The sequence below is a fragment of the Octopus bimaculoides genome, chromosome 2 (genome assembly GCF_001194135.2).
Source record: "Octopus bimaculoides isolate UCB-OBI-ISO-001 chromosome 2, ASM119413v2, whole genome shotgun sequence".
Taxonomy (NCBI): Eukaryota; Metazoa; Mollusca; class Cephalopoda; order Octopoda; family Octopodidae; genus Octopus; species Octopus bimaculoides.
This window is the reverse complement of record NC_068982.1, coordinates 138,288,657-138,301,375: the sequence shown is the minus strand read 5'-3', so window position 1 is coordinate 138,301,375 and position 12,719 is coordinate 138,288,657. Positions and strand designations below refer to the sequence as shown.

At 39.7% G+C, this 12,719-nt stretch overlaps 1 protein-coding gene across 2 annotated transcripts in view; it reads right to left on the bottom strand.

The window, feature by feature from the left end:
* LOC106877346 (thioredoxin domain-containing protein 11) overlaps nucleotides 1-12,719 on the bottom strand; it is a 77,546-nt gene that overhangs the window by 62,896 nt on the left and 1,931 nt on the right. Inside the window, exons 1-2 of one of the 2 annotated variants that reach the window (XM_052965631.1) lie at nucleotides 4,312-4,367; nucleotides 2,832-3,054 (exon numbers count right to left, since the gene is read on the bottom strand). In XM_052965631.1, coding sequence (XP_052821591.1) covers nucleotides 2,832-3,054; nucleotides 4,312-4,352 — 264 coding nt within the window. In that variant the 5' untranslated portion in view covers nucleotides 4,353-4,367. Of the gene's footprint in view, nucleotides 1-2,831; nucleotides 3,055-4,311; nucleotides 4,368-12,719 lie in introns of those variants that run through there. The other variant, XM_014926227.2, reaches the window with a different exon arrangement.

The window sequence follows — 12,719 nt, the reverse complement described above, 5'->3', positions numbered from 1 at the left end:
ATATATATATATATATATATATATATCATCATCATCATCATCGTTTAACGTCCGCTTTCCATGCTAGCTTGGGTTGGACAATTTGACTGTGGACTGGCGAACCAGATAGCTGCACCAGGTTCCAATCTGATCTGGCAGAGTTTCTACAGCTGGATGCTCTTCCTAATGCCCACTCTGAGAGTGTAGTGGGTGCTTTTACGTGCCACCGGCATGAGGGCCATTCCTGCAGTACTGGCAACGACCACGCTTAAAATGGTGTTTTTTACATGCCACTTGCACAGGAGCCAGTCCAGCGACGTACACACACATATTTACATACTAACTTTTAAAGCTTTGACACAACAAAACACACACACACACACACACACACACACAACATTATGATGTGGTTTGTGAAATTCTGAAATATTTATATATTTATTTAGAAAACTAACTTCTGAGACTGTTTAAAATTGGGTACCTTTACTGACACAGACCAAAGAGCTATGAAATAATAGTACCTTATTTTCAACTCCACTGAATTAAATAATTAGAATTATAGCAAGGCTGTCAACTTATGACCTTCCAAATCTATTGACCAACCCTTCAGATATACATTCAATACGTTTCCCTATTAAACTAGTTCATTAAACTTGGATATTAAAGCACAATTAAGAACAATTACAGATTGTGTACTTGAGTGCAATAATGAACTTTAATGACACAGTATCTATTTACTGTTAGATAGACTAAGCCATTTGCAGATAATTTCTCAGAACATTCAGTTGATTCTCCTCCAGTTCTACAGATTGAGTTATACAGCATCATCATCATCATCCTCCTCATTTAATGTCCGTATTCCATGCTAGCATGGGTGGGACGGTACCACGAGCCAGCCAGGCCGAAGCCTGCACCAGATTACTGTGACTATTTTGGCAGGATTTTTACAGCTGGATGCCCTTCCTAATACTAACCACTCAGCAGAGTGGACTTCGTGCTTTTTACGTGGCACAAACACAGCCGAGGTTAGTTTTGGCAAGGTTTTTCCAGCTGGATGCCCTTCCGAACACGAACCACTTTACAGTGTGGACTGGATGCTTTTAAGTGGCACCTGTACTGACAGGGTTGCCATTGTTATAATATCCACTTTTCCATGGTCATGTGGGTGAGATAGAATTCAATGAAGCAACTGGATGCCCTTCCTGTCACCATCCCTTAACTGTTTCTATGCAAATATTTCCCTATGACTGGACAAGTTTTCATGGAAGTTTGAAAACAAAGGACACCAACTGCATGACTGGTGACACTTGTTTAAAACTATCAAACAATGTCAAGACAAGGAGACAAAACACACCCCCCACACACACACACACATATACAAATGTGTATATATATATGTATATATATATACATGTATATATATCATCATCATCATCATCATCGTTTAACGTCCGTTTTCCATGCTAGCATGGGTTGGACGATTTGATTGACTGTCTTTTTGTTCTGAGTTCAAATTCCACCACAGCCAACTTTGCCTTTCATCCCTTCAGGGTTGATAAAATAAGTACCAGTTGAGTACTGGAGTCAATGTAATCGACCTACTGTCTGCCCTGAAATTGCTGGCCTTGTGCCTAAATTTGAAACCATTATTATTATTATTATTGCTTTTGCACAGCTCCTAACCCTGGAGATGTACTACAGTGTCAGCTGTTCACTACCAGTGAACTAAAGTAACACCCATTATTTTTCGAACACCTTCTGGAGTATTCGAGCAGTTTCAAGCAGTGCTGTTTTCTGCAAGTGCTCCACCCTTATTGCAGCCCCTATTTATTCCACGTACTTCTTGAGATTTTTGCTCACTGTTCCGAGAACTCCGACAATTACTAGTACTACTATCACCTTTTTTCAGTGTCCACAACAGCTTAACTTCTCAAGCTAACCTGTCATATTTATTGACTTTTCTTTCTTCCTCATTGCATACCTTGTTGTCAGCTGGGCATGCTATATCTGTGATCCAGCATCGTTTGCTTTCTTTGTCATTATTATTATTATTATTATTATTATTATGATTATTATTATTATTAAGACGGCAAGCTAGCAGAATCATTAGAGCATCAGAAAAAAATGCTTAGTGGCATTTCACTTGTCTTTATGTTCTGAGTTCAAATTCCACCAAGGTCGACTTTGCCTTTCATCCTTTCAGGTTCGATAAATTAAGTACCAGATAAGTGCTGGGGTCAATGTAATCAACCTACTGTCAGCCCTGAAATTGCAGGCCTTGTGCCAAAATTTGAAACAACAACAGCAGCAGCAGCAACGACAACAACTACTACTACTACTACTACTACTACTACTACTATTATTATTATTATTAAGACCGCGAGCTGGTGAAATTGTTAGCATGCCAGGAAAAAATGCTTAGTGGCCTTTCACCTATCTTTATGTTCTGAGTCCAAATTCCACCAAGGTCGACTTTGCCTTTCATCCATTCGGGGTCAATGAATTAAGTACCAGTTGAGTACTGAAGTTGATGTAATAAACTAGTGCCCTCCCACAAAATTTCAGGCTTTGTGCCTGTAGGAGAAAGGATTATAATGGTATAATTAAGGGAGCAAGCTGGCAGAATCGTTATCACACTGGACAAAATGCTTAGCAGCATTTCATCTGCCTTGACATTCTGAGTTCAAATTCCACCACTTTCATCCTTTCAGGGCTGATAAAATAGGTCCCAGCTGAGCACTGGGGTCGATGTAATCGGTCTACTCTCTGCCCTGAAATTGCTGGCTTTGTGCCTAAATTTGAAAGCAATATAATAATACACATTTATATGTAGAAGGAAATTAAGAACTTACCTGGTCTTTCATGAAACTGGCTGCTTTATGGAACTCCCATCTGACAGCCATTGACCTGGTGCACCAGGGAGCGTAGTACATGACGAAAATGATTTCATCATCTCTTACAAAGTCTAGCAGGGAACTGATAGAGCCAAAAGGGAATTCCACAACCAGAGAGTCAAAAGGGAAGAACCTCCGAGGGGGCATCGGAGGCAGAATAACAGGCTTCGAGCTGAATGCACTGTGGGAAGAAAGAATTTGAAGAAATGTATGAGAAGTCATGGGAGTTGCAGAAAGGAGAAACAATTAGGCTGTTAGGAAAATATAAAACGACATCGTCATCATCATCATCGTTTAACGTCCGCTTTCCATGCTGGCATGGGTTGGACGATTTGACTGAGGACTGGTGAACCGGATGGCTACACCAGGCTCCAATCTGATTTGGCAGAGTTTCTACAGCTGGATGCCCTTCCTAATGCCAACCACTCCGAGAGTGTAGTGTGTGCTTTTACGTTCCACCAGTACGAAGGCCAGTCAGCCGGTACTGGCAATGGCCATGCTCAAAATGGTGCATTTTACGTGCCACCTGCACAGGAGCCAGACCAGTGGCACTGGCAACGATCTCGCTCGAATGCTTTTTTCACGTGCCAGTAAGGCGATGCTGGTAACGACCACGCTCAAATGGTGCTATTTATGTGCCACTGGCACAGAAGCCAGACAGCTGCTCTGGCAACGATCACGCTCGGACGGTGCTGTGCCAACACGATTTCGAATTCACTTGCCCCAACAGGTCTTTGCAAGCCGAGTTTAGTGTCCAATGAGGGAGAGGTTGGCATGGGTGCCACCTTTTGATAGCAACCTGCCTTAGAATGGCCCCTGGTTCTATGATCCAAACTTTCTGTTTTAAAGTCATCAGCATCATTGTTTTCACGTCCACTTTTCCATGCCTGCATGGGTCAGGAGGAATTCATTGAGACAAATTCACTCACAAGGCTTTGGTCAGCCCGAGGCTATAGTAGAAGACACTTGCCCAAAGTTCCATGCAGTGGGACTGAACCCGGAACCATGTGGTTGGTAAGCAAGCTACTTACCACACAGCCGCTCCTGTATCACTTTTTTTACTTAAGGAATGGGAAAATACAAACAACCTGAATACTAAAGGATTAAAACAAAAAATTTGCATCACAGAACCAGGGACAGTCTCAAATTGAGTAAAGCAAAGAGAATTCTAGAGACTTGCCTAAGCTTTCAATTTTGTTATTTTCTTCCCCTAAGAGCATAACATTTGAAGTATCACAAATCATGGACAGTAAACATTATTGGGTAGAAATGAGTCAGACCACTTAAGTATAATTACAAACAATAGGTATTACAGGAGCATTCCACTTAGTTGCATTTAAGTACTTTAGAATGGAAGAAAACATGTTTTCAGACCAGAAACAACCATCAGCAAAATTTGTAAAGCTTACAATAGTATTCCATTCAAACTTATACTCACTCCTCAGAATACAAATAGGAATGAAATGGGAATGATTCCATTACAGAGGCTTTCCTTTGTGTTACTGTAAAAAGAACAAAATTTTCAAGATGTTTCCCGCATAAGAATTAAGGTACTTTGAGAGATATGAAGTACATTTGGGATTTTGTTTTCAACATACACACACACACACACAAACACACAACAGGCTTCTTTCAGTTTTTATCTACCAAATCAACTTATAAGACTTTGGTTGGCCCTGGGCTGTAGAATAAGAGTGCCATGCAGTTGGTCTGAGCCCAAGGTAATATGCAGTGGGACAGACTCCAAAACTATGTGGTTGAGAAAAAAACTTCTTAACCACATTGCCATACATAATATCTTTGAATACATTTCATAACACTTTTGAATAAAATAATATTAAGCCTTAGAATAAATAACACATTTTTCAATCAATATAACTAACAAACAAAGCAAAGAATGAACAGTTGTTGTCAACAAATGTCTGGATTGTCAAACAATGATAGATTTATGTCATAACGACTGAAAGATTTATTTTTACATTCACATCATTCAAGGAAATCACAGCTAAATAAAATTTCTTTAACTAACCATTTCAAAATTTAGAGCAATGAGATTTTATAGAAATTTTTACATCTTTATAGGTGCAGGAGTGGCTGTGTAGGAAGTTTGCTTCCCAACCACAGGGTTCTGAGTTCAGTCCCACTGTGTGGCACCTTGGGCAAGTGTCTTCTACTATAGCCACAGGCCAACCAAAGCCTTGTGAGTGCATTTGGTAGATGGTAAATAGAAGAAGCCCAGTGTGTGTGTATGTGCATGTGTATCCTTTCTTTACGTCTGTGTTTGTCCACCACCACCACCACTTGACATACACACACCACATTGGCGTGTTTATGTCTCCATAACTTAGCAGTTCGGCAAAAGACTGACAGAATAAATCCCAGGCTCAAAAACAGAAGAAAACCAAGTACTGGGGTTGATTTGTTCAATTAAAATTCTTCAAGGCGGTGCCCCAGCATGGCCGCAGTCTAATGACTGAAGGAAGCAAAAGATAAAGGATTTGCTATCTATAAACTATCTATACATAGTTATGTGTAAGAGTGTATTTGTGTATGTGTAGTGTAAATACAATGAACAATAGCTTAACATTTTGGACATTAGCCCTTCATCTGAAAAGAGGAGCACAGCAGAAGTGAAAAGGAGAAACAGTCAGTGAGAGAGAAAACTTTGGCATCGAGAGTTACACTAATGCTAGTACAGGGTGCCACTGCATAGTGCCAAAGACTGCAAATTTGCCATCAAAATATAGGACAAAATATTGCAACAGCCAAGGCCTTAAAAGCCCACAGCTCTTCAATATCCTCCTGAAAGACCTGAGAGACTTACAAGGGGTGGATGAAACTAAACCTCTTACTGTCAAGTGTCCCAGATGAACCAACTTCACAACAGGAAGTGCAGATGAGGGCAGCAGCATCAAACTCCCTCATGCACCAAACATCAATTTCTAAAAAGAATTAATGAAGTAAAATTATGTAGCAACACCAAATGGCGATGCCCCAGCATGGGCTCATGAGCTGAAACTAGATCAAATCAAATCAAGGGTTAGAAACTAGATGGGAATGTTGTTCTCTGGTAACAGAGAGTGAAGAAGGGAGGAAAGAGCAAGTGTATAGATGCAAGTGTAAGAGTGTGTAGCGATAGCTAAATAGTTGAATGATCTCCCTTGCAAAAAAGATTATAGAGTAACCTCCTTTTCTAAGTTTCCTGAAGCATTTGTGTCATGAGATGAGATTCTTAATTACTCAAGAAGCTTAGCGTTTCTAGAATGTCCAGCTTTCCATTAATAAAAACATCTTGCTAGACCTGTTCTTCGCTTCTTAGTCGATTAGACTTAGAGCCATTCACGTCAATGCTATGTCCGTCTATTTCTCTACGCCACATGACTGAAAACAACCACTTAGCTGTTGTTTCTATATTTCCTATCTCTGAACTTTCTTGCATAGATTACTTCATTCAAGTAGATTCTACATTTTGATTACGTATCATCCTCGACCAGTAAATAAAATATATTTTTATGTAGTAAATATATAGTTCTTGAATTTATTCTTCATTTCTATATAAACTCCTGTAATAATATACACGCAGCCACATCAACACCTTGTACTGACTATATATAACCACAACAAGTGTATCTATGTCTGGAAGTGGACATGCATGCATGTCCACTTCCAGACATACATGCACACACGCCTACTTCCAGACATGCATACATACATACATACATGCATGCATAACCAACTAACTTACAATTTACAAATGCAATCTGTAAGTGGAACAGTAAGAATATGCAAGACTTTTCTCAAGTTTAAAATGTAGCATTGTTTTTGTTATCAACATTCCAAAACTGGAGTTTTGTCTCTTTGTTAGAAACCAGATCCTTCTTCCAAGCAAGAACTTAAGTAATTAAAAATAGAAGAGGGTATACATACATATGTATGTATGTGTGCGGAGGGTATCAAATATGTATAAATGGATTGCCACTCGTTTCAATAATGAGTATTCAGATGCTTGATTAACTGAGCTACCTTCTCACTTCAAGATTATGTGTTTGTTTATTTTTAAGACATTGCAGAGTTGGTGTAAGAGGCCAGATCTGGTTGTTTTAAACATAAAACAGGGAGAATATTTTGACTGGACTTGACCAGTTTTAATGGTAAAAGGTTAAAAATTGCAAAAGGTTTCTTGGAAGGAGATTTATTTCTCCTAACAGCAGTCAGAGAAGTTCCTGAGAAAGAATGGACAGACATTATTGACAAGAAGGAATATAACACAAATTAATCACACAGTTGTTTTTCATAATGTTCATTAACTGCTAAGGTAGATTTTTTTTTTGTTTTTGTTTGCTTTTTTTATCACCAGAATGTATCTTTAAACAGATAAGTTTTTTAAATCTTCCACTTGACAAAACAACAATTTTACTACGAATAATATTCCCAGAATTTTTTATCTTATCTTTCTCAAAGATAAGTCAGCTGAAGCACATTGATTATTTTACATATATAGTCATTATGTAGCCCAAGGTTAGACCTGACTGAGCAGACCTATGATTAAATGTGTTCGGTTACCACAATCCAGTGCTTTTGTATATCTAGAACTCTACAACAACAGAGTATGATTTGAAGGAGATCTGGCTGCTATTTTTAGCAAGTTCAGTAGCAGCTGAAATTTCATTTGATTTCAAATTTGTAACCTTCTACAGACAGAGTCTCTAAAAACTTATACAAAGGAAGCTATTCATGCAATAAGAACCAAACAGTTAAGATGTTTTTAATCTTGCCAGAGAACAGATTTCTTAAACACTGCTACTGTGACAAACTGGAATTTTGTCAGTTACAAAGACAGAGGTTCTAGTTGATCCGATCAATGGAACAGCCTGCTTATGGAATTAACATGCAAGTGGCTGAGTACTCCTCAGATATGCATACCCTTAATGTAGTTCCCAGGTAGATTCAGCATGACACAGATTGTGATAAGGCTAGCCTTTTGAAATACAGGCACTACTCATTTTCGTAAGCTGACTGGACTGGAGCAATGTGAAATAAAGTGTCTTGCTCAAGGACACAACATGCTGCTGGGAATTGAACTTGTAGTGGTTATATATAGTCAGTACAAGGTGTTGATGTGGCTGTGTGTATGCTATTACAAGAGTTCATATAGACATGAAAGAATAAATTCAAGACCTATATATTTACTACACAAAAATATATTTTATCTACCGGTCGATGATGATACATAGAATCAATATGTAGAATTTAGTTGAATGAAGTAATCTATGCAAGAAAGTTCAGAGATAGAAAATGCAGAAATAACAGCTAAGTGGTGGTTTTCAGTCATGTGGTGTAGAGAAATATATGGACATTAGAAAGCTCCCCAACCACAGCTGTCGCTGTTGCCAGGAGAGACTCCTATGAATATTGTTGCTAAGCGAGATGAAGCTTATAAAGCCAGTAATTAACTCTAGTTTCAATAAGGTTAGGAATAAGAAACAGATCTACTCTTGTGGGCAGGGCACTCATTAACCATCTGTAACCTTATAGCTATGGGCAGCAAGCTGGCAGAATCATTAGCATGTCAGACAAAATGCTGAGTAGCATGTCTTCCGGCTCTTTATGTTCCGAGTTCAAATCCTGCCAAGGTTCATATTGCCTTTTATCCGTTCTGGATCAATAAAATGAAATACCAGTCGAGTACTAGGGTCAATGTGATCAACTTGTTCCCTACCTTCAAAATTGCTGGCCTTCAACCCGACAATGGGCCAGTGTCCTATTCAGGGAGAGGAGGCACAGGAGTGGCTGTGTGGTAAGTAGCTTGCTTGCCAACCACATGGTTCCAGGTTCAGTTGCACTGCATGGCACCTTGGGCAAATGTCTTCTACTATAGCCTCAGGCCGACCAAACCCTTGTGAGTGGATGTGGTAGACGGAAACTGAAAGAAGCCCGTCGTATATATGTACATATGTGTGTGTGTGTATATGTTTGTGTGTCTGTCCCCCCAACATCACTTGACAACCGATTCTGGTGTGTTTACGTCTCCGTAATGTAGCGGTTCGGCAAAAGAGACCGATAGAATAAGTACTAGGATTAAAAAGAATAAGTCCTGGGGTCTATTTGCTCGACTAAAGGTGGTGCTCTAGCATGGCAGCAGTCAAATGACTGAAACAAGTAAAAGAGTAAAGAGTAAAGAGAGTAACCAATGTTGGTGTGTTTTTCCCACTGCCCCGTAACTTAGCAGTTTGGCAAAAGAGAGACCAATAGAATAAGCACCAGGCTTTACTAAAAAGATAAACAGTACTGGGGTCAACTCAACCAACTAAAGTTCATCAAGGCCTTGCTCCAGCATGGTCACAGTCTAATGACTGAAACAAGTAACAGAATAAAGTATTTTTATCAATTTCTAACACAGGCTTTGTGGTTAAGAAGTTTGCTTTGCAACCATATGGATTCAAGTTCAATCCCATTGTGTGGCACCTCGAGTAAGTGTCCTCTACTAAAGCCTTGAGGCAAGCAATGCTTTGTGAATGGAAACTGTAAAGAAGCCCACCTTGTGTATTTGTATGTAAGTATGTGTGGACATGTACATGCATTCTTTTATTTGTTTCAGTCATTTGCCTACAGCCATGCTGGAGCACCACCTTTAGTCGAACAAATCGACCCCAGGACTTATTCTTTGTAAGCCTAGCGCTTATTCTATTGGTCTCTTTTGCCAAACCACTAGGTTACAAGGACATAAACACACCAACATCAGTTGTCAAGCCATGGTGGTGGGACAAACACACACACAAATACATGCATACATATATATAACATGTATGTATTTATATATATATATATATATATATATATATACAACAGGCTTCTTTCAGTTTCTGTCTACCAAATCTACTCACAAGGCTTTGGTCAGCTCGAAGCTACAGTAGAAGACACTTACCTAAGGTGCCACACAGTGGGACTGAACCCAGGACCATGTGGTTGGTAAGCAAGCTTCTTACCACGCAGTCACTCCTGCGCATGTATGTATGTACGCAAGTGACATGCGTACTTACCACTCATTGTTAAACAATAGGTATTGATGCTTAAGTCCCTGTAACTTAGCAGTCCGGCAAAAGAGAATGATAGAATAAGTAGCAGACTTCAAAGAAATATTGGTGTCTTTTGACTGACTTAAACTCTTGAAAGTGATGCTCCAGCATGACCTCTGTCTAATGACTGCAGCAAGTAAAAGACAAAGTACAAAAGTGACAGGGAAGGGGGTTAAATCAAAGCCGGTATTTTAACATGTATTTTATTTTATTGACTCCAGGAGAATGAAAGACAAAATTGACCACAGTGAGATTTGAACTCAGACCATTCATCATCATCATCACCATCATCATTTAACGTCTGTTGTCCATGCTGACATGGGTTGGACGGTTTGACCAGGCTGGCACGCTAGAAGGCTGCACCAGACTCCATGGTTTTCTGGCATCGTTTATGACGGCCGGATGCCCTTCCTAAAGCCAACCACTCAAAGAGTGTAATGGGTGCTTTTACGTGCCACCGGCACGGGTGCCATTTGCGTGAGACCCGGGGTGTTTTTATGTGCCACCAGCACAGATGCCAATTTGGGTGAAACCAGTATCTGCCACGACTGCGATTTTGCTCGGCTCGATGGGTCTTCTTCTGAAACACAACAAAATGCTAAAGGTCTCGGTCATTGCCTCCATGAGGCCCAGCTGTTAAAGGTTGATTAAATGCTTTGTGGTATTTATTTCGATTTGCATTAGCGATTTTGCCAACCCACTGCCCAACGTTTACATAATTAATTAACACAAAATCATGAAATTATATTTGGATGAAAGGACATATCGATATTAGAGTGATTTACAATTTGCGTAAGCAAAATTAAATGATTAAATATAGAAAGCAATAAAAATACTACGAGAGAGCAAGTTAATAGGGAGAATTGTGCTTAAGAATCGATTAAACAAACACGTTTACACACGCATGCATGCATAGATGGTCGGGTGTAGGAGAAGCGGGTGGGGAGGAGAAAACAAAAAAAAAACCGGTATCGTGTCGTTTCTTACAATGTGTGTGGTCAGCTGATGTGAAAATGCCAATCATTAACAAACACATGTCAAATATACACACAAACAATATATACAATGCGAGCAATCATGGAGGGGAGAGCTCTTATTGGCCACGTGGTGCTAGAAATACCAATCAAAGCTCTGTTGGATCAAAACTTTAGTGTCTTTAAAAAATACACACATTAACCAATATGTTTTAGGTTAATATAGTCCAGGGCTCTCTAGCAGATAGAAGAAAAAAGTAGAAAAACGACGTGATGGTTGTGGTTGGAATGTCGTTAAGTACAAGCCTGTTCACTCAGAGGTAACTCAGGGTTAAACAGCAATGACATAAATGTGCATGAACTAACTAAAGAACTTCTATGTAGTCTCTCGGCTATCTAGAAATAGCAGCCAAACCAGCCTGAAATAAACATCCTAATGGGACACATTAAAGCGACGATGTTGTATCGTATACAAAATAAAAAAGAGAGTGGACACGAGTGGAACGTCTTAAATGAGAAGTCTGCTCGTTCGGTAGAACACAAATACATATATACAGGCAACTGGTGCAATAATCTCCATGTGTCGTGTGAACTGAGTAAAACAACACAGATAGAGTGTCAAGATTGTCGTTAAGTGGGGTTAAAGAGCTATTTTTTATCACTACAGACCATCCTTATTTTCCTTGGAATTTGTTCATTTCGTTTACTGTTTTCAAAATACGTTTACAGAAACGGGAATTTTAAAGGACATTCTCTGGGCAGGGATCACACATACACACACGTGTAGAGAGAGGGGATACTGTCATGGTTTCGTGGTTAGGATAACTACAGTTTGGTTTTCAGTCCTCTAACTCAGCACCTTGGAGGTCCACTAAAACCACAAGACATGTGAATTTGGTAGACAAAACCCAGTCACATAAGTGTGTGCGTGGGGGGGGGGGGTTATTTCTATGCTGGGTTATATAAAAACAGTTTAACTTTAAACTGAAGAATAACTCAATACATTTTAGCAGATTAAAAGCTGAGATGCGTGTGTATGTCAAGCTTGTATTGTCTCCCATAGTCTGAAAAAACGGCGACGGTGTTGGTTTTTTTACGTCCCCGCAAATTAGCGGTTCAGCAAAAGGAGTTCGATCGAATAGGTACTGACCGTAGTCCAATGATCGAAGCAAGAAAATGAATAAGTAGATAGATACAAGCGCAGGAGTGGCTGTGTGGTAAGTAGCTTGCTTACCAACCACATGGTTCCGGGTTCAGTCCCACTGCGTGGCACCTTGGGCAAGTGTCTTCTACTATAGCCTCGGGCAGACCAAAGCCTTGTGAATGAATTTGATAGACGGAAACTGAAAGAAGCCCGTCGTATATATGTATATATATATGTGTGTATATGTTGTGTATCTGTGTTTGTCACTCCAGCATCGCTTGACAACCAATGCTTGCGTGTTTACGTCCCCGTAACTTAGCGGTTCGGCAAAAGGGACCGATTGAAAAGTACTAGGCTTACAAAGAATAAGTCCTGGGGTCGATTTGATTCGACTCGACTAAAGGCGGTGCTCCAGCATGGCCGCAATCAAATGACTGAAACAAGTAAAAGAGTAAAAGATACACGCAGGCACACACAAGCGAGCACAGAGGTGCAAAACAAGGCAAAGAGAGAGAGTAAAATAGTGTTGCATTGAAACGGAAAAGACTTCACAAACTGTTATTCAGAGTTTCTTAAAACTGATCGTCAGACGGCCGGGAGTATTTTGAGCAATGTAACGGTTTGAAGCATTATTTTCACTAAAGTCTTTTCA